This window comes from Sclerotinia sclerotiorum, genomic scaffold (assembly GCF_000146945.2).
Source record: "Sclerotinia sclerotiorum 1980 UF-70 scaffold_3 genomic scaffold, whole genome shotgun sequence".
NCBI lineage: Eukaryota > Fungi > Ascomycota > Leotiomycetes > Helotiales > Sclerotiniaceae > Sclerotinia > Sclerotinia sclerotiorum.
The window spans coordinates 930,244-951,733 of NW_001820833.1; the positions used below are offsets into that span (position 1 = coordinate 930,244).

General features: G+C 41.9%; 9 protein-coding genes and 2 non-coding genes across 11 annotated transcripts; 10 read left to right on the forward strand and 1 right to left on the reverse strand.

Moving 5' to 3' along the window:
• Positions 1-4: 4 nt before the first annotated feature.
• SS1G_02452 (predicted protein) lies at positions 5-713 on the forward strand (the record flags this gene model as incomplete). Its single annotated transcript, XM_001596184.1, has 3 exons — positions 5-103; positions 328-380; positions 710-713. 3 exons carry the CDS (start codon positions 5-7, stop codon positions 711-713), a joined length of 156 nt encoding a protein of 51 aa, XP_001596234.1.
• Positions 714-1,317: 604 nt separating this feature from the next.
• SS1G_14651 lies at positions 1,318-1,417 on the reverse strand. The gene has a single exon. It is a non-coding gene; the product is annotated as a tRNA-Glu (tRNA).
• Positions 1,418-3,399: 1,982 nt separating this feature from the next.
• SS1G_02454 (hypothetical protein) lies at positions 3,400-4,464 on the forward strand (the record flags this gene model as incomplete). The annotated part of the gene is made up of 2 exons (XM_001596185.1): positions 3,400-3,460; positions 3,512-4,464. 2 exons carry the CDS (start codon positions 3,400-3,402, stop codon positions 4,462-4,464), a joined length of 1,014 nt encoding a protein of 337 aa, XP_001596235.1.
• Positions 4,465-5,322: 858 nt separating this feature from the next.
• On the forward strand, positions 5,323-6,817 carry SS1G_02455 (hypothetical protein; the record flags this gene model as incomplete). The annotated part of the gene is made up of 2 exons (XM_001596186.1): positions 5,323-5,856; positions 5,975-6,817. 2 exons carry the CDS (start codon positions 5,323-5,325, stop codon positions 6,815-6,817), a joined length of 1,377 nt encoding a protein of 458 aa, XP_001596236.1.
• Positions 6,818-7,555: 738 nt separating this feature from the next.
• SS1G_02456 (hypothetical protein) lies at positions 7,556-9,373 on the forward strand (the record flags this gene model as incomplete). The annotated part of the gene is made up of 4 exons (XM_001596187.1): positions 7,556-7,852; positions 8,446-8,499; positions 8,787-8,925; positions 8,985-9,373. The coding sequence occupies 4 exons, from the start codon at positions 7,556-7,558 to the stop codon at positions 9,371-9,373; spliced, it is 879 nt and encodes a 292-aa protein (XP_001596237.1).
• A 1,228-nt stretch (positions 9,374-10,601) lies between these two features.
• Positions 10,602-10,689, forward strand: SS1G_14571. Its single transcript has one exon. It is a non-coding gene; the product is annotated as a tRNA-Pro (tRNA).
• An 872-nt stretch (positions 10,690-11,561) lies between these two features.
• On the forward strand, positions 11,562-15,104 carry SS1G_02457 (hypothetical protein; the record flags this gene model as incomplete). The annotated part of the gene is made up of 1 exon (XM_001596188.1): positions 11,562-15,104. One exon carries the CDS (start codon positions 11,562-11,564, stop codon positions 15,102-15,104), a length of 3,543 nt encoding a protein of 1,180 aa, XP_001596238.1.
• Positions 15,105-16,880: 1,776 nt separating this feature from the next.
• On the forward strand, positions 16,881-17,603 carry SS1G_02458 (predicted protein; the record flags this gene model as incomplete). Its single annotated transcript, XM_001596189.1, has 1 exon — positions 16,881-17,603. One exon carries the CDS (start codon positions 16,881-16,883, stop codon positions 17,601-17,603), a length of 723 nt encoding a protein of 240 aa, XP_001596239.1.
• A 1,102-nt stretch (positions 17,604-18,705) lies between these two features.
• On the forward strand, positions 18,706-18,813 carry SS1G_02459 (predicted protein; the record flags this gene model as incomplete). Its single annotated transcript, XM_001596190.1, has 1 exon — positions 18,706-18,813. The coding sequence occupies one exon, from the start codon at positions 18,706-18,708 to the stop codon at positions 18,811-18,813; it is 108 nt and encodes a 35-aa protein (XP_001596240.1).
• Positions 18,814-19,570: 757 nt separating this feature from the next.
• On the forward strand, positions 19,571-19,786 carry SS1G_02460 (predicted protein; the record flags this gene model as incomplete). Its single annotated transcript, XM_001596191.1, has 1 exon — positions 19,571-19,786. The coding sequence occupies one exon, from the start codon at positions 19,571-19,573 to the stop codon at positions 19,784-19,786; it is 216 nt and encodes a 71-aa protein (XP_001596241.1).
• Positions 19,787-20,431: 645 nt separating this feature from the next.
• On the forward strand, positions 20,432-21,187 carry SS1G_02461 (predicted protein; the record flags this gene model as incomplete). The annotated part of the gene is made up of 2 exons (XM_001596192.1): positions 20,432-20,461; positions 20,513-21,187. 2 exons carry the CDS (start codon positions 20,432-20,434, stop codon positions 21,185-21,187), a joined length of 705 nt encoding a protein of 234 aa, XP_001596242.1.
• Positions 21,188-21,490: the final 303 nt, after the last annotated feature.

The following is a 21,490-nucleotide window of genomic DNA, read 5'->3' on the forward strand; positions in this document are numbered from 1 at the left end:
GAGGATGTACGAAGGAGGGGGGAGGAAAGAGGAAGATGTGAATTATGGATTATGGATTATGGATTATGGATTATGGATTATGGATTATGGATTATGGATTTTGGTGATGCGAAATGGTGAATGTGATGTGATAGGAACGTAATCTTATGATGAGTTTCTTAGTCTGGTTTGGTCGTATACTTAGCTGTAGTCTGTAGATTTTGAGGTTTAAAGGTTTGTGGGTAGTTTGGGTACATAGTGGGTAGGATAAACGATGTTGACCTCAAGTATACTAGGTAGTTGGTTGATTGATATATACTGACATTCTTTGAATAAGAATGTCCTCAGTTGTGTGGTGAGAAGGTGAAGGGAGGTGCTGAGAATGATCTCATTTTTCGTGTGTGTGTTTGGACAAGGGGGAGATTTACTGTGAAATATAGAGGAGAGGAGAGTAGAGTAGAGTGCTATTTATATACTTGCTAGAGATCCTAATAGTTCCTCTTTGAATCGTGATATTAGAACCCAATTTCAGCTCTTAAAGTCGCAGATTACCGCTATGCTTAGTTATACTCGCTTGGGCTTCGTATTGTTTTTTTTATCTTCTACTCCATGGTTTGAGGCGAGGTTTATAGACTCGAATCAGTTTCTATCTTCCGTAGCAGAGGTTAGGAGGGTGTTTGAATCTTGAGCTGGATGGACATTGATGATCGATGCTTACCGTGCATGTTAGATAGATATATACGTCATCGCTATATCCTACTAGGATTTGCCATATTTCCTAGGTAGAACTTGTATTGAATGTGGAGATATATAAAGTTCTGATTTTCAAAGTCGAAATTATTCTACTGCAGTTGTTTCGCTCTATTACAACCAAATATTTGTCTTAGAGCTCCTGTCGATGAAAAGAAGACGTGAAGTTTAAGAAACACTGGAATTTCATGTGATATCCAGCGAGAAAGTTCCTTCTTGCAAGGTCCTGGTATGTGTCGTCGTTGTTGTTTACGATGATCGTTGGGTTTCCCGACTTTCAGAAATTACCGCTTCGGTTGTATTTTTCGAATGAGATGAGTGACATTAACTTCACTTATGTCAACGGTTGAGCGTATCCCAGGCTTCTATAAGGGAAAGATGGATATCTTTCGGACTATTTTCCGGTCAAAAATGTAGTGCAAGATCCAGCGGCCAAACTTCACACGGATATTCCGACACCATTCTCTGGTTTCAAATCCAGGTATAAAAAGGAATCCTATATCTTATACTCACTCCACGGGTAGTAAAAGTTCTGCCTATGTGGAGCCGAGACGACGCCGAAACTGCAAAAGGAAAAAAAAATATATTTTCCGGTACGGGGAATTGAACCCCGGTCTCCCGCGACTTGATTCAAGCTTAAGAAGCTTCGAATGAGAGGCGGAAATGCTAGCCACTACACCATGCCGGATAATCTTTTATATTCGATGGGTGGTGACGGTTGTATGATAGTATATTGTATTCATATGTGCGGGACAAAATTGATACAGAGATTTAAGCGATATCTGTGGAGTCAAGTTAGACGCTTTATTATGGTGGATGTTTCGCTGTTGCATTGGAAATGATGGTGTTAAATGTGGGTATGCTGTGTGTGGTCAAGGGGGAAAATTTGCTGACAGAGTTTTAAGCGAGAGCTACAATCCCTAGAGCCGATAGGTTTTTACTAGACTGGATATTTCCCGATTCCTTTAAGGTTTTATCATTTTCAATATTTAGGTAATTTGAACAAATCCTTAGGATCATAATAATAAAATTATAAGAAAAGAAGGCCTATTTTAAAAGGAAATTGAGAATGGTTATGTAATTATCTAATTTCGATATGCCGGAGTCTCTATTAAAATTATACCAGAATTGATTGGCTGAATCTTTTGGTCCAGTATAAAATACTTGTAACTGGTGATCTAAGGTACTAAGTTGGGATGGAACAATAGTTGTACAAGAAAGTGTAAAGAGACTTTGGTACTATGTCGTTGTTAAAGGTCTCCGACAAACAATCAATAATATGGTCTTGAGGTATATCTTTTCCTCCTAAGACGGACAGCTTAGGACCATCATCCGAATGCCCTCAAGAATACCGAAAAAAAAACTCAATGGCTATTCTCCGATGTCAAAATTCAAACAGAGTAAATAGATGCTGTTCTCCAAAGTTAGGTGTTGTCGATTTTACCGGAAGTGCTTATGAAAGATCTACTACAGGTCGTCTTTTGATAGTACTCTCGATGTCATCAAACCACTGACTCTGAATCTCCTCTAAATCTATCTGCCAAATCTATTCCACCATCGATCATTTCACCCAAGTTGTCATCGGTTTCTGTGAAATTCTCGACAAAAACCGACCTTTTTTTTGTGGAAGCAAAACAAAAAGGAATTTACTTGGTATCTAGTTATATTTGCTATCGGTATACGATCAGTGCTGTAATCCCATTGAAACTTGGGGATATGATATTTCGATGATATGAGGAGATGCATATGTGGACTTTCCCATCATCCTCTGTGCGTAATAGCCTCTGCCGTAACGATTTCGATAGGGCTTCAAAATCCACAATGTGTTTCTTCGAAACTGAAAGGCTTAGATAAAAGACCTCTGAGTTAATAAACCCAGGGTAAAAGCATTTCGTATAGATTCACCACGGTTTGACCACAAGCAAGCGAATGGGCCAAATAGCATACCATATTTTATACACCTCTCCTTTAGTAAGAGCTCCAACTCGACTAATTCTGGTGTTGTTGCACACCTGCTGGATTCCAGAGAATTTCATATCGAGTGCTAGAATAGAAAAAAGTGCCGCCTCTGTCTCCAGAACGTTTAAATATGACGTAGAGCCCAACTATCATGCGTCAACAGCTGATATTGAATGCCGGTAGATCTATCCAATATGCATAGGTAGGTCATTTCGCTTTTCGCTGTTAAATCCGGGCTACAAGCCACATGCACCAGCCACTTCCAGCAAATTTCGGCCGAAATGTCAAAACCACGATTCATACTTTTCCACTTTTCTTTGCAGCCAGAATCAAAAGACTTTGAAAAGAGATACTTCTTGCTAATTCCGGTTTTAACACTCGGCGTTTTGACGGAGTTTAAAGGATAGTCAGAATTTTCATTTTGCGTTTACTCTATGATGATACCTACAGCACCCCTAGGCTGCCGGCCTTCTCGCTTGTGCGAAGTACCTGCAACCAAGGGGGAAGGAGGACGCAGATGATTCGTCCAAAATAATGCATCTGTTTTGGGATTAATGGCTGCTACGACCGTAAACTCCGCCGAGAACTTACTATATCATCTTCGTTCGGACGCTTTATAACATATTCGTCTTCATTAACAAACAAGTTTAAACAAAACAGATATCTATCTCTTCCACCCCCAGCAAAACTTAACTTTAAACACTGATAAATATGGCTACTCCAAAAACTGCGATGAAGGTTGTCTTCGGTTCCATGACCGTTGGTAGACCAGGTATACATCCCCCCTTATTTAACTTTATAAACTCGAGCTCATAGTCTCCAGGCGAAACCATTCGTATCACAACCGTTGAAGGTGCCCAAAAGATCCTCGATGTATTCCAAAAACATGGACATTCAGAGGTCGATTCCGCCCGAGCCTACGGCGGCGGCTCAACCGAAGAAAGACTCGCAGAAATCGGCTGGCAAGATCGTGGTCTCATCATGCAAACCAAGCTCTATCCCACCAAGGGAAAAGGCATGACAGCACTCAGCAGAGAGGAATACTCCCATTCAGCCGCCGATATCCGTCGCGGTTTCGAAGCCAGTATGAAAGCGCTCAAAGCCGATAAAATTGAGATGTTCTACCTCCACGGCCCAGACCGTAATACACCATTCGAAGAAACCCTCAGCGAAGTTAACAAGCTCCACCAAGAGGGGAAATTCGACCGTTTCGGTATCTCCAATTATGCATCCTGGGAAGTAGCCAGACTGTGTGATATTGCCGAGAAAAACGGCTGGATCAAACCATCCGTCTATCAAGGCCTGTACAACGCATTCAATCGATCCATTGAAGCCGAACTTATCCCCTGTCTCCGTTACTATGGAATTGCCCTTTACGCATTCCAACCCCTAGCCGGAGGGTTCCTAACCTCCAAATACCACCGCGATCAAACCGAATATGAAGCCAACTCACGTTTCGATCCTGCCAAATTTCAAGGAAAATTGCACCACGGTCGTTACATTAATGAGCGAAATTTCTACGCTTTAGAAGATATCCTTCGACCTGTGTGTAAGAAATATGGACTCACGGAGGCAGAGTGTGGATTGAGATGGATGGTGCATCATTCGGTGATGAAAAATGAGTTAGGCGATGCGGTAATTGTGGGGGCTAGTAGTCCAGAGCAGTTGGAGGAGAATTTGGTGGATTTGGAGAAGGGAAAATTGCCGGATGAGGTGGTGGAGGCATTGGAGGCGGCGTGGAAGCATATTTCTGGGGTTTACAAGTATTTCCATTAGGTGGAAGATGTATAGTGGGAGGATATAACGGAAAAGTGAGGATTAAGTTATTCGGCCAAAATTAAAGATGATGATTAGGAAGCAGTCGATCGGCTCTCAAATCCCAATGTCTGGGATCCATAGAGGAAATGAAATAATAAAAAATTCCGAATATCTTAATGAATCTTAATAGGGCAGCCACGATGGAGTTCTCTTTCTGGTGGACATGAAGTAAATGGAGAGTATCCTCTTCCACTCTGTATCCTCAAGACATCAATTCATATACCTGACTTGTATGATACTGAAGAGAAGCATGTGATATCAAGGGGTGGTCACATGAGCGTAACCATGTTGTTATCACTGTAGTTAAACGCTAGGGAGCTCGTTGCCAAGCCCCTACCAGTGTATGAAATTGAGGTCGAGGGTATTGATAGAGTTGCTCTGGAGTATCAATATTTCGGCGAACTGGTTAAATTAGTTATTATCCGTCACTCTATAAGGAAATGACTAAATCAAGATAGGACGAATCGTCAGAATAATAAGATCACAGCTTTCTGCTGTATGTTGTGTAACGTCTGCATAGACTAACTGTATGGCCGACGGGAAACTACAAAGTTTCCCGAACACCCCACACGGGAAACGTTATCGAATATGGAGCCATGTTTTCCGAGATATCATGATATCAGGAAATATGAAACAAAAATTGAGGAGATTGGTAGTGAATTGGAGGGGGATATGTGATGATAATTTTACTATATAAGACACACCTTGTCTGCCCCAAATGACAATTATACAACTGCGATAGTTCCAGATATCAGCTCAGATCCAACACTCAAATTCTACTTTCCATATTCTCACTTGCCAAAACGTACGATAATGATGCCGCTTCAAGAATTATGCCAGCCTGATCCAGATTTGAATCATGGAGCTCTTTACTACAATATTGACGGAAAAGCCATGAGAAAAGCTGCAAATTCGTCTCTCATACGATATGGAGGAAATTTCTCATCCGATATAATTACAAGAGCAGAAGGCATCTACATCTACACCGCCAATGGCAGGAAGATCCTCGACTTCACTTCTGGGCAAATGAGCTGTCTTGTTGGTCATGGAAATCCCGAAATCGTCGAGACAATCACTGCTCATGCTGCCAAATTGGATCATTTGTTCAGTGGCATGTTAAGTCCGCCTGTGGTAGAACTCGCACAGAAACTGACGTCTTTGACACCACCTGGACTTGATCGTGCTATGTTCCTCAATACTGGAGCGGAATCAAACGAAGCGGCGATTAAAATGGCTAAACTATATACTGGGAAGTATGAAATAGTTGGATTGGGGGCGAGTTGGCATGGAATGACTGGAAGCGCGAGTGGTTCAACCTACCACTCTGGGAGAACGGGTTATGGTCCTTGTGTATGTTTTCCGTGTTCCTATAATCAGAGCCGTTGACGAATCCATTCGTTTGTTATCTCGGAAGATTAAAGCCTTCATATTCAAAGTTGCATAGAATATCAGTACTAACTGCAAAAAGATGCCAGGAAATCTTATTCTACCATCTCCAAACGCATACCGTTCCATATTTCGCCATACAGATGGCTCATACGATTGGGAAACGGAATTGAATTATGGGTGGAATTTGATTGACCAACAATCGACAGGATCATTGGCTGCAGTTATTCTCGAGCCTATCCTCAGTTCTGGCGGTATGCATGTTTTACCAGAAGGTTATATGAGAGCCATGAAGAAACATTGCGAGAAACGCGGCATGCTTCTCATCGTTGATGAAGCACAAACAGGGATTGGGAGATGTGGTTCGATGTTTGGAATCGAGCACGATGAGTGCACACCCGATATCCTAACCCTCAGCAAGACATTGGGCAATGGACTTCCACTTGCAGCTGTTGTTACCTCGGCAGAGATCGAAGAAACTTGCTTCGCCCGCGGATACCTTTTCTACACTACCCACGTAAATGACCCGTTACCTGCTGCTGTGGGTGCTAAAGTTCTAGATATTGTAGTTAGAGATAATCTTGTCGAACGCTCTCACGTCGCGGGCCTGAAACTACAAGCTGAGTTGAAAAGTTTGCAGGACAAGTATGGTTGTATTGGAGATGTTCGCGGTAGGGGCTTAATGGCAGGAGTAGAAATTGTGAAGGATCGAATCACCAAGGAGCCAGCGCCCGAATTAGGAGAAGCATTAACGGGAAGAATGAGTGAACTCGGTTTATCTGCGAATCTATCGACCATGAAGTCGTTTGGAGGTGTATTTCGTATGGCTCCTCCTATCACTATTACGGACGAAGAGTTGATGGCTGGAATTCGAATCTTTGAGGAGGCTTTGAGAACCACTCCGGGTACAATGCAGATTAGCTAAACATAAATGCTTAACTTAACTAGACCCATTGATCAATTCTATCTTCAAGCAATACTGGTTGCTCCAACAGTTTTTATATATGGTGAATGCACAAACGATCTCGAATGATGTAGAATTGCTTGATGCCACAGATGAGGTACACCGTGCAAGCCAAGCCACACCCGAAATTATCCCGAATGATACTTCGGAAAACTTCACTCACTGGCTTTCGCCTTTTCATGATCAAGTTTTGCAAAAAATCTTTACTTTGCACATGTGCAACGTTTAGTATTAACAGCATTGTGTATATGGTTATTTTTGTACGCGAGCGATTCCCACAGAAATACTTGTCAACCAATGGATTCTCCCGCTACAGTAAATGGATCCCGACCTTATCGATCCCACAAAATCCCAGCGTGCGATCGATGCCGAAAGCGTAAATTGAGATGTGAAGCTGATTTATCGGGGGGGCCATGCCGTATTTGCCGGGACCAAGGTGTAGATTGTATTAGGTCAGAAGCTCCCAGAAGCAGCAAACGCAGCGCTCCAACCACAAATAGCACGGGTAACATAGAAACACCATTAGTGCGTTCGTCCAAACGTCCCAGATTGCCTGCAGCTGGCTCAAGTCCTCTTGCTTCTCCGAGACTTAGAGACAATTCCCACCTTTTTATTGAAGAAAGTGTTGCCGAGCAATGTGGTCTCCAAAATCCCGAGTATAGTCGACAGGAAAGAACCATTGTTAATGCAAAATCTTCTATGATTATTGGTCCCGCTATTGCAGAGGATGTCCAAGTACTGGAGCAATACATGGAATCTCAATCTGGACCTAAAACATCTAAAAGAGGACGTCTATATGACACTGTTTCAGACAATCCGAAAGATCCCGTGATTTATCTCAGTGTTTCCCGGCGAAGGGAAGGACTTTCTTCAAGTGAGCGACCGGGGGAAAAGCAGAAGGAAATATTGGAACAAATCCTAGGACCAAACGTCGGCGAAGTTGTCAAGCTGTATGGTCTTTGCCAATATCTCGTTATATGTGCTGAATTCTTCTCAGTTATTTTCGTCATATCCATCCTAGCTTTCCCATTATTGACGAGCATAATTTCAATCAACTGTATTCAAAGGGCGATAAAACCTTATCGCCTGCCCTGATTTGTGATATATTAGCTTCATCTTTGGTATACTGGAGGCAATCCCCTATTCTCAAGCAATTTCCTGTTCCAGACCAGCGGTATTGTTGGAACCTGGCCGTAGAGTCACTTCAAGGAGACTTTCTTGCACCAGGCCTCTCGACACTTTATACTGCACTCCTGGATTTATCTGGGCGACCTGTTGTCTCTATTACAGGCAATACGCTTACTAGTGGAAGGACTGTTGCTCTGGCTCATAGTTTGGGATTAAATCGTGATCCTAGTAAATGGAGAATATCTAATCATGAAAAAAATTTACGAACTCGTCTTTGGTGGGGTGTTTTGATCCATGACCGTTGGTAGGTATCCTATTTCTCACCCTTTTTGTACAATTGATTAGCCTCTTACCAAAATAATATGTTAGGTCGAGCCTTGCGCATGGTGTTCCGGCACATATCCGAAAGAATGAATATGACGTCTCACTCCCTACACTCGATGGACTTCTGACAGGAGAAGATGGAGACTACACAACACCACGCAACAAGCCAGCAGAATGCTTTATCCTACTATGTGCGTTGACTGAAGTACTTGGCGACATACTTCCACCGTTATATGACCGTAGGTGTAGACCAGCTACAGAGACCAACAAGCTGTTACGTCGACTTGAAATCGATCTTGATGAGTGGGAGGAATCCCTTCCACGATGGGCAGCAAATCAAAGCAATTCTGCACTAGTATCAGGCTTAAGCAGTCTAAGACTCGAGTTTCTTTCCGTTAAAATGCTAGTGTGCCGAATAGGGTTTCATGTCAGTTCGTATATAATCCTAGAGAAATCTGGATACTGATTGTTTTTCCAGAGCGCAACTCATTCTTCCGAGCAATGCCTGCCGGAAGTTAGAGCTTACCACCACGCAATGTTACGCGAGTCAGCAAAGGCAATAATCACATTTCTAACTTCTCTAACGGAGCAGAATCTTAACGAGTTCTGGATGCCATGTATGTACCTAGCATTATCGCCGCCTACTTGTGCAGTTAATAACTAAGTTTCCTACCAGACAGCGCATATCATATTTGTTCAGCAACAATAATCCTCCTTCGTTGCGCAATTGATGCAAGTGATAGGGAAACCGCCGATTCTTGCATGTCTTGTTTATCAGAAGTAAAGCAATGGTTAACTTGGGCATATGTTACTCATCATTGGGATTTAGCAGAGATTTGCCTAGCTCAATGTGCAGAACCTATTGATAGATTGAACGCCTCGTCGAGATCAGTGGCAATAGATGCTCAGACAGGTGGCGCCCAAGCTTACAGTATAGGAACGGGGGTTGAAGACCTAGGAGACCCGGCAAGCATACCTTCTCTCGCAGATACCGAAAGTTTTATAAATGGACTTGAGTATCCATTTGTTGATCTGTGGGATATGTTCGAGCAGGAATATCAATAACTCAACAGTGAAGAAATTTCTTTAGATAATTTCACTCACTTTTAGTTTCATCCTAGGCCTTAGAGCTATAATTATACCTCTGCATCATCATGGGGTTGTCCAAAATACAACGAATTCGGAATCTTTCGCAATTCTTCGTTTCAATTACCCCCAGTTTGATGCTATGTAAGCACACTAAATCTATCACAATTTTGGGGACTATTATTGGTGCAGCCCAGCTTTTTCGCGTCAGCTTCATTTTGGCGCATTTTTGTCTGGACACCTGCTGCGGGATCATTTGTTAATCCTTCATCCTTTATGAGATATCATCCTCGATGTGAATAATGTTCACTTTATCTAATATATGGGACATTTAAAGTTAGAGATATTCCATGCTCATTATACCAACAGTGAAGGAATGAAAAGTTGAGAAATTGTCAGTGACTCAGCGGTTTTCTGATATCTTTTGATATTAACATGGAAATGGTACCTAATGTGCTTTGGAAATTTAGCTAAGGGCTATATACTATAGCGATCTGTCTTGCTCGTAGCAGTACGACGCAGGTTTACGCATAATAGACATTAAGTACACATCTACTGGCATTGGCTTTGGGTATTTCCTCCATCCGCAGACCTTCAATGTTCCATGTGCATTCAAAGACTCGTCGTGATCTAGAATACTGATTTCAAGTTGCCTCAATATCATATATTCTATTCCTATACTTATGAAGTGCTTGCATGTCCACACTTCTGAGCTCATGATCATACATTTCTCTTATGATTAGCTGGCGGAGAGGTCTACTCTTTATGTTTAGGGGGTAATGAAGGAAGATGTGTATTAGGTTATTCCTAGCTTGACATTTTATAATACTACATATTTCCCGAAGTATTACTACAGGAATATATACAGCTGGGAAACTTCCTGGTAATTAGATTTTTGTGGTGATTCATTGCGACTGATGATAGATATATCATGCTCATTCGGACGCCCACACTCAACATCATCATTTTCCAGGAATCGTGACCATCCTTTCTGATTTTTGACAACCTAGAAGAGAAACTCCACAACTGAACTACACCCCCATCACTCCAAAACTAACATCAACATAGACACTAAATCTCCCAAGTCTCAAGCAAATCATCAAAAGTCACGTGACTTTTCAAAATTCCACAACAAATCTCTGAGTTTTATATTAACATAACCAGGATCTCTGCATCAAATCAGGTTAGAATAGCCTGAATGTCTCACGGCCTGATAGTTCAGTGGTAGAATTCTTGCTTTGGGTTGGTGAAATCTAATTTGTAAGAGGTCTCCGGTTCGATCCCGGATTAGGCCCTTTGAAATGTTTTTTTTTGAAGTTTTGTTTGTTATTCCCTTCTTGAAGGGGAAGGAACGAAGGAAGGAAGGAGAAGGAGTCTTCTTCGCCCTTGCACTTTTTGTGTGGGTGGGATTGGTTGCTTATCGGTCGGTGGGTGGCTTTGGGTGGCTTGCTTATCTATTATTGTTATTGATTGATTGTGGTGGCAATATCCCCGCGTGATTACATAATTTATTGGTTGGTGTATGTCTATCTATACACACACACACATACATCTTGTTTGTATATCTATCTGACTTATTCATGATCAGCCATTGAAATGTGACTCCATCGACCACCCTACATCATCCATATATGTATCGGGTAGAGAAAGTCCCAGTGCGATACAAATCTCTAAAAGATACATTTAAGAGATAGAACTGTATAAATGACCTAGCACTTGTGTTTGTTAGTCATCCACCAGATTTACTTGTCAACTGATTTTCACGACATTAACAGAAATTTTATGTTATAGATTGACTCGACATTCACTGATTATTGATAGATGGTGTTGCTACCTTATGGCTTGCGTAGCATTACCTCCATGCTCAAACTTTCAACTTATTAATAAGTCCTTTGAAGATCTCTAATCATGATTTCAAGGACCAATGAGAAAGGGCATTCCTTATTATCCCTTTGCGCGGTTTGTGCGGTCTTGAGTGTTTTTTGCGGTTTGCGTTTTTTGTGCGGTATAGATCAATTGCAATGGCTTGCCACCTCTTGGATAGCAATACGGTTTGATATATCTCTATTTCCTTCTCTAACCTTGATTAGAGTTTACCTTTTTTTCCAAACTTGACTTTTAGTAGAAGTCTCTTTCCTCTAAAGTTATTATAGATTTAACAAAAGAAATGGCCGGTCCAACAACAACCAACAACAATATTCCAGAAAGCATCAATTCTGGAGAATTCGAGAAAATGGATATCCCTTCAACTCATAACCCAACATTGATCACAACATCTTATTTATTATCAAACCTTCATTGTCCCTCTTGTGTATCAAATATTCAAAAATCCCTTTACGCATTATGTCCTCGGCCGAAAGAAGTTATACCATCTCTCATGTCATCATGGGTGACTGTTCGACACCAAAAAGATTTATCAACTAAAGCTATTCGAAAGGCGTTGCAATCCGCTGGATTTGACGTGTGCGATGTTACATCAGAGGAGGACGGTAGCGTTGCAAGATCACACATACAACATGACACCGATACAGGTTACCTAGATCAAGTACTTCAAAAGTGGTCAGCTACCAGAAGACCTCCTAGCCAGCTTCCATCGTCTCACTTTGATTCAAACTCTGATCGTCACCTTGAGAATTGCGAAATATGTCGTCAAGAAGCCACCAGTGGAGGGGCTGGACACAATATTTCGAAGAAGTTGAGACAACAGAATATACATCCGCCCTTGGAACGGCCGTCCCAAGCAAGCGGTGTGGATGGTATCACTGAGACTTCCAGCAAAAGAATGTCAGATAACGGGAAGTTAAATTTGGTCGCCATTGATTCTATTGATTCTATCTCATCCCAAACCTTTCGAGCATCATTGGCCATTGGTGGAATGACATGTGCCGCTTGCGTCAATAATATTGTGGTAGGATTGAAGAAGAAATCTTGGATCAAGGATGTGGTGGTCAATCTCATATCGAATAGTGCTACAGTTGACTTCGACGATGAGAAATACGCGTCTCAAATAGTTGGAGAGATCGAGGATCTTGGCTACGACGCTGCTTTGGATAGTGTGGTCAATTTGAAGCCGGAGCCTCAGAAGCAAAAGGTGGTGAGAACGGTGGAGATCAAGGTAGATGGCATGTATTGTAACCACTGTCCTTCACGAATCAATGATACCCTGAAAGGTTTCGATGATCGCATTACTATCGAGAGAGCTTTGAGTTTGCAGAATCCGGTACTGAAAATAAGTTACATCCCATCAGCACCTACTTTCACGATTAGACAGATTCTCGCCAAACTCTCCAGCATCGAAGAAGTATTCATACCAACAATATATCATCCACCTACTATCGAGGAACGATCTCGTATAATTCATAAAAGAGAGCAACGACGAATATTGCTTCGAGTTATCGTCACCTTTATCATTGCCATTCCTACTCTGATTATCGGTATTATTTTCATGAGTGTGGTGCCATCAACTAATCCTACCAGAAAATATCTTATGCAACCTCTCCCAGCCGGCGTCGATCGTGCGCACTGGTCTCTTCTTGTTATGGCTACGCCAGTATACTTTCTTTGTGCCGATGTCTTCCATAGACGAGCTCTGAAGGAAGTTCGAGCATTATGGAGACCTGGCAGCACGACACCAATTCTTCAAAGATTTTATCGTTTTGGAAGCATGAATATGCTCATGTCATTGGGTACTACAATTGCCTATGTGTCATCCGTGGCTCAATTGATTGCGGCAGGAGCTCATCCAAATGCTATGGCGGATGATAATTCCTTTTATTTCGACTCAGTTGTCTTTTTGACATTGTTTCTACTCGTTGGACGTCTTATCGAAGCTTATAGCAAATCGAGAACTGACGATGCAGTTACCATGTTAGGAAAGCTACGACCCACAGAAGCGCTTTTGATTGTCCCGGCTTCATCAAACGATCACGGGGACTTTGTCAGAGATCTAAATGTCCCATACTCTGACGAAACTTCAACAGCCTCAGATGGCCACACGTCTATCAGAAGCGTTAATGTTGATTTACTTGAGTTTGGTGATACCATTAAGGTCTTACATGGTGGTTCTCCAGCTTGTGACGGTAGAATTATCAAGGGAGAGACCAAATTCGATGAATCAAGTTTGACAGGAGAAGCAAAGTTGGTGAAAAAAGTTGTAGGCGATGAAGTGTTCTCTGGAACAGTCAACAAGGAATCACCAGTGACTGTCAAAATTACTGGAGTCGCCGGATCTTCAATGCTTGATCAAATTGTCAAAGCGGTTCGTGAAGGTCAAACCAAAAGAGCACCCATGGAACGAATTGCAGATACTTTGACTGGATACTTTGTACCTCTCATTACTCTCATCGCCATCATTACTTTCATTGTCTGGCTTTCCCTAGGACTTTCAGGAGCCTTACCAGATGATTACCGTGGTTCCAGCGGGTGGGCTGTTTGGTCTCTTCAATTTGCCATTGCTGTCTTTGTTGTGGCGTGTCCATGTGGTCTAGCATTAGCTGCTCCTACTGCACTATTTGTTGGTGGTGGTCTTGCAGCGCACCATGGCATTTTAGTGAAAGGTGGTGGTGAGGCATTTGAGAAGGCGAGTATGCTAGACTGTGTTGTCTTCGATAAAACTGGCACATTAACCCTAGGTGGTGAACCGACTGTTACCGATTACGTATTTATTCCAGACGATGAAAGCAATGTTAATGCCTCGAACAATCAGAATATCCCAGAAGGCCACATTAATCCATTGAATGATAAAGAACAGAATCTCCTCAGTATGGTGAAATCGGCCGAGGAGAATAGTAGCCACACGGCAGCTAAGGCCATAGTCTCATTCTGTACGAGCAATCGGAAATCCACTCCTACAAATATCGAAGAGATCCCTGGTTATGGTATGAAAGCTACATTCGACAAACAAATCCTCATAATAGGCAACGAGCCGCTTATGGAACACTACAGTGTCGGGATAACCCCTAGTCAACAATCCAGCATCGATAATTGGAAGAAACAAGGCAAATCCATTGCTCTAGTTGCTTGGTCCTTATCTGGAGATCTATATGAACTCGTAGCCATCTTCGCCATCTCCGATCCCATTCGTCCCGAGGCAATTTCCATTCTCTCCGCGCTCAAAGCCCGTGGTACAGACGTCTGGATGCTTTCTGGTGATAACCCCACCACCGCCATTGCCATAGGTCAACAAGTCGGTATTCCCCCCAGCAACATCATTGCAGGTGTCCTCCCCTCAGAAAAAGCAAAACAGATTTCCTATCTCCAGAAATCGCTACATTCCCATCGTTCTAAAAGACACGACTCTTCTACAAAGAGAGCACTGGTCGCCATGGTCGGAGACGGCATCAACGATTCTCCCGCTCTAACAGTAGCAGATGTCGGAATAGCCATTGGATCCGGTTCTGACATCGCCATCTCATCCGCAGAATTCGTCCTCGTTTCTAGTAATCTCAATTCTTTAATCACGTTGTTGGATTTGAGTAAAGTGGTGTTTCGAAGAATTAAATTCAATTTCGCTTGGGCTTTGATATATAATATTATTGCACTTCCTGTCGCTGCGGGAGTCTTTTATCCAATTGTTAGTAGAGGTATGCATGTCAGGTTGGATCCGGTCTGGGCGAGTTTGGCTATGGCGTTGAGTAGTATTAGTGTGGTTTTGAGTAGTTTGGCTTTGAGGAGTAGCGTGCCGGGTTTGGGGTTTAAGGTTAGGAGGTAGGGGTTAGTGTTATGGCTGGCTGGCTGGCTGGTTTTATGGTTTGGTGGAGTTGGGTTGGGAGAATGGAAAGGATGGTTATGGTTATGATTATGGTTATGGGATGCATGGTTAGTTATATATATAACTTGATGCTTTGAAATCGTACTTACGAGTATGATAATTATTGGTTATTCGTTATATTTTAACATTTTTATCTGCGTAACATCAACGTGAATGTCTGCTATGTGATTAAACATGAAAAGCTCTCCTATTTCCCGAGTTGATTTGTTGATCATATATATATACCTAGAAGAGCTATCAAAGAGATCGAAGAGATCTATTCCCGTTCCTTAATTCCCTTGACCTCCATTTGTATTATGGAGCACTTGAGGTAGAAATTCCTTGCATAAGAGATCTATGGAAGATGGTAATCTTAACCATCGACGAGAATGAAATTCCTCATCTTATCTATCGAAATTTGGAGGTACAGTATTGCCTTTGGACCTTGAGGATGAATTCCTAACCTCTTTCTTACCTTCCTCAAATAGCAGACTGAAAATAATAGAAAATAGTAAAATAATCTTCCTACTCTTAAAAAAAAGTTCAAAAGAATTAAGATCTTACCTCAAACCTATTCTTCAAGTGCCATCAAGGTATAATTATCCTATATATAGAAAAAGGAAGAAGAAAAGCCACTAAAACTCCAATATTATCGGAGAGCTTTTTCAACCGCATCATTAAACCGTATGATTCCAGTGTGCTCAGAAAGCAAACCAAAGCAAGATCTAGCTCCTCACAAAGCCCTAAGGCTAGACTCAAACTCCGTGCCCCTAGTACCAGTTCGAAAAAGAATCCTTCCTCTAGCTGCCTACTTTCCCACAAACAAATCATTCTGACTATTTATTTTCAGATAGGAGAGGAGAAATGTATAGGAATAGATATTCTATATATATATCGATACAGATCGGAGATATTAGTTGGTTTTTTGCTTTGATCACAAGGTGAAGATAAGGATGAGGATGAATATATGGAGGTAGAAGATATTTGAAGATGACTAGCTAGGTAGCAACCTGTTGGAAGTTAGTATTTCCCATACTAGCCTGCTTAAGAAGAGGTCACTTAGCGCATCCTCGAAGTAGCGAGATATCAATAAAAAAACGAATTACACTCCCGCAGAGAGGCCAACTTGTCTCTCCACAATCTATCTCGATGTATAAGCTGGATTGTGCAGGATTGGTATTACTGCAAAAGTGATTTCTTATCTATTTATTGGAAAGATTTTCATAAGTATTACGACTAAGGTGTTCAATCTAAGATTTATGCTCTACGAAATTCACTATATTGAATATTTAAAACTAAATCTCACCTACCGTATATACCCTAAAAACCGTATATTGATAAAACAGAAAGCATGGCAAATGTTTAATACGTCCAAATTACATGCGCTAAATTTTTTAGTTGCGTACGGCGGAGGAGGCACAGTAAAATCTAGAGATGTAAGTCTAATGCATTATAATGAACGTATTCGGTGTTTGGACTGTATTGACTATAACATGTACCTATACTATGTTTAAAACTCCCGGCGTTAATGCTTCTTCTTCTTACAAAATCACACACTGCATGCTATTGCAATACCTACAACAATTATCCAGGGAATTTGCAGTTCGTACTACATTGGTAGCAAATCAGTATTTAAACTATCAGATAGTCCATCCTCCCCGTTGGCTGCGCTATCAACTTAACAGCTAGCAGCAACAATCTCCAAAAATCCACATTCAGAGCTTCCGATTCTCACACATGAATCGTCTCATTAACTACTTCCTGGGAAAAAACACATCCATACCTAAAAATTCCCCTCCACACTCCCAGTCACCTGCCACCAAGATATGCCAACTTTACCACATCACATACAGCTGCTACCCGCAGTGTAAAACAGGAACAAATGAACCGCCGCAATTGGTACGTTGTGAATTATTCCGCGATACCGAAAATTTACCACGGGATAATGATAGATGTAGTGATGAAGATGGTGGGAATGGTAAAAAGATATCAGTTCAGAGGTTGAGATTGAGACAGCGCTGTTCTTCTTGCGTTACGAAAGCAGTGGCTGCAAGAGTGGTAGAGAGAAAGGAGAGAGAGGAAGGAGAGGGCGGTGCGGAGAGGAGAGGAGAGAGGGGAGAGGTTTTGAGACAATTAAGATTGGAGGAAGATGAGGAGGAAGATGTGACTCCTAGACTTAGTCAGTATCCGTTCACTAGCGCCAATTTCCGAGTGTGTGGTCGCGATTCTGGTGGAAAAGTGAATTGTGGTGTGGAAGAAGACTTGATAATAAAGATGGAAGACGAATTGAAAGCTGGAGCAAGTTTCGAAAGCATCGATAATAGATCTGCTTCTGCCCCTGCTACTCCTCCTTTGTCCCCAATATTCATGCCGTTGAGCGAGAGTCTAGAGTTGGAAGAAGGGCATCCGGAATTCCTTGCTGACAGTGATGGGGACTTTGGTCTGGGTATTTATTACTAGACCCAGGGAGGTGAAGGGAAAGACAGGATTAAGAGCTTTTGAGCTATTCAAGATAGCAGACGGATGAAATAGCTAGGATCCATATATCTGCAAGGTTGTGGAGAATTATGGATTGGGGAAGTTAGATGGTAGAACTTTAGAGGTGAATGGATAATTTATTTAATTGTTGCAGTGAATAAAAATCAATAAATTCAAATATTCATCTTTGCGTGGCGCTGGCAATAACTTAATGCACTATATATTATTATACAAAGCCTGGTGGGGATGGTACGCTGGCTACCAGTTAAGGGTTGGAAGTATTTCACTCCAACAAATAAGCGAATATTTCCATGTACTCCGTTATTAAAAGAGTCAATTTTCATCCGATTCTAACTGCCTAATGAGGTTTCCGATATTTAATTTGTGGAAATATGCCTAATCATACCTACCTAGTCCGATGCTCAACAGTCTCGTTTTGGCAGGGCACTGGTATAGCTCATCTAGTCAACCAACTTGGCCTCATCCTGATTAATTTAATCCTGCTACTGATTCAACAGTATGTAGACTTAACAATCGAGGTAGGTATAATAGTCATACTAAATGATTCCAAGAATAAATCTTCTGCTAATCTAGCGACTCAATGGCGTGATTGTGCATAGCTTTCAACACAATTTCTGACTTTACAGAGTCGAAGAAGCATAAACCCGGTTCTATTTTGGCTTCTATACATACATTCACAGAGCCCCACAAACAGAAGTTTTCAACGCCTTGGTTGAGACATCAAAATTCATAATCAGAGATTTTATATGCACTATCATGGGTATATTTGTTATCCGCACCACAAAATCTCGACGACATACATCCAGCAAACTTGCGAAATTGATTCTGTTCTTTACTTAGGGAAAGACTGCTTCATGTATCGATCAACACTATATACAAAATCCGATTATGATCGTTAGTGAACATAATTCCTTGGTCATTATGGAAATCAATGATCCAAGAAAGCCTTTCTCATACTAAAAAGGCATAGTACTGCTTTCTAACGCCTTAGAATCCACCTCATGAGAAGTGCGCATAATATACTCAAGTTCGGATATCCATAAGAAGCGCATTGGAAATCAGCATGACGATGGCGAGATTCAACAGTCAAAAGAACTCAACTTTGAAGCTTGCCCGTCTTGCCATGATGATTGGTCAATTGGAAGATCAAATGCGCCTTGGATGCGCCTAAAATCAGCAGTGTGAAAACTGCCAGATCTCATGCTGAGCTATTGTCTTTCCATTTTCTGCACTAGGGTTGTTAGCGCCACAATGACAAAACAGAGATTTCATCTTGAGTAAGGCAAGGAAGCGGTCTCTACAAATCAGTGACGCTACCAACTGTTTCGCTGGAGATGTATCGAAAGGCCTTTCGAGAGTAAACGCTTGCTTCTCTCGGAGGATTGTGACATGGTAAAATTTGTAGATGAACTTCCATTGACAGCAGCAATGGAGCTCACCGAGAGCTGAAAAGAATCTGCAAAAAAGGTAGACTGGAGGCCTCTGATAAAAATGGTAAGCTTGCAAGAGCCATTGAAACTTATCATTGACTCAGCTAGATGCATATACCTCTTCTGCAGTACATGGAGGGATCAGAAGAGAGAAAATTGTGAACTCGGACGATGAAAGCGGAAGGGAAAGAAGGTTAAAGCAGGTCACTAGACGGAGGAGGCGGGTAAATTTTGGCATCGTGATGGTATGTCAGTATGATATACAGGCTACTGTACATCAAGAAGCCTTCAAAATGCAGGACTTGGACCTCCAAAAATTTCGTCTCATTTGTTCTTGCCTTGGCGATACGGGTAAAACACGGGGTGATGCGTGCCGCTTTAAGATAGCAACTTGATATGGGCGAGAATCTAAGGAATCTACCGCCGCTTTACTTTAAATTGGTCGTAACTTGTAACGAATGATCCTGCCGATCATGCCCCTCGTCGCTCCTCCCTGGAATGTCTTCCAACGTCACCAAAGGGGTCCATACAGACAGATACATAGTAATCAACAAGATAGCTACCTTGACGGGTATCTTCACGGATGTCTCTGATACCGAAAACATGACATTTCATCCCTCGCTCGGAGTCGCTCCTGTCGCTTTTTCTCGCACAGGCAGTCATGCCGGCACAGTTTCATTCCTTCGCACAAGAATGTTGCAGAGAGTCAGTTGAGCTCTCAACAACTGGAACACAAATCAATCGATAGAATGATAGAATGATAGATTTGATAGAAGTTTTGTCCCCGGACCCACACATCCCACGTCCCTCGAATGCTATTCTGAGCTTATTAATATCCTAAATTCCGAGTTACTAACATTCACTAAGGCTCACTAATTGCTGATCTTCCGGAAGAGAAACATCCCGAACATCTCTAGTGGAAATCGTAGGTCGTCGACTTTTCTTGATATTTTGTGTTCGTTTCTGTTGGTTATTATATGTTCATTTTTACTTCCTCTTTTCTGGTTTTCCTTTCCTATGCCTACGTTGTCTGCATGATATGATCACAAGGTTCCTTTTGTCTCCAAGAGAAGATTGTTCGTAGCACGCACAAGGAATTGTGAAACACGACGGGTAGGATTTGAGACGAACACGACGATCAACATTTCACACAGGAAGGGATCCTTGGCTAGGAATGAATTGATCGTTTTGGACATCAGATGAACAATTGAGCTGTTCAATACAAAGATACACAAGTACCTTAAGACTTCAGACGAGTGCTGCAAGACCTCGAAACGAAACAACGGCCTCAAGATTGTATCAGAGTAGAAAATCCATTGCGCATTATCTATCAACGTCACAAGCAAGAAAATTTTCGAAATGCTCTGCACAAACAGGGCAGAAGCCTTTGTATGTTCCCATACATGTCCCTTCAGCTTCACCCTCACTGACATCATCCAGGGCTCAAACTCCCAACTAAATTCCTCTTCCCTCCCCACAACATGTTTTACAGACGTCGTCCTCATTCCTCTCCCAACCTGGCTCGCCCTCGTCTTCATACCCATCCTCTTTGCTCTAGGACTCCACAACCGCAAAATTAACTACAACCCATCCACCGCACATCTACGCTCCAATAGCCGCTCCTCATGGCCTTACCTCATATTCCTTAGTATCTACTACTTCCTCATCGTTGCCAACATTATCATGCTCACTGTGGAAATTGTACGATTATCAATGCTTCACTACGGCATTGGTTTAATCCCATTCGCATACGTCGGACTTCTTCTCTCAGCCTTCTTATTTTGGAGTGAAGGAATGCAAGGACGTATAAAATGGTGGCAGGGAATAAACATGATAGTTTGGATAGGAGGCATTGCGGTGAGTGTTGTGCAAGTCATTGCATTAGAGCAGCAATTTGGAATCAATGGGAGTAAGGGGAGTAAATATCCTGTTAGCGACCAGATCCTCGATATAGCTGTTATGGCAGGTGTATATGCCGTTATTGCGCTACTGGAGATAATATTGGTGACGTGGAAGGGGAAAAAAAGGACGACAGCGTTAAGAGAGGAGAGAGGAGAAATGGGCACGTTTAGTTATGAGAGGGACGCGAGTGAAAGCCCCATTATGAAGGAGTGAGTAGATTCTCGTCTGCGATTTTGAGACGTATTAGCTTGTATACTCCTTCCTGTATTTGTACTTGTAAAAGTTTGCTTCAGCTGGTTTGGAGTTTTGTAATGAGATACTTACATTAGGATTTCTATTGGGATATGGTCATGGGTCCTTTTGTTGATACCCTATTAGGAAGAAAATAAACATAAGATCTTACTTTCATTTCCATTTACCTACATCATGCTGAGGTCATTACATGTACCTAATCTCATATGACTTCTCATTTGATGAATTATTACTACCAAATCTTCATTAAAGCAACCTTACCTG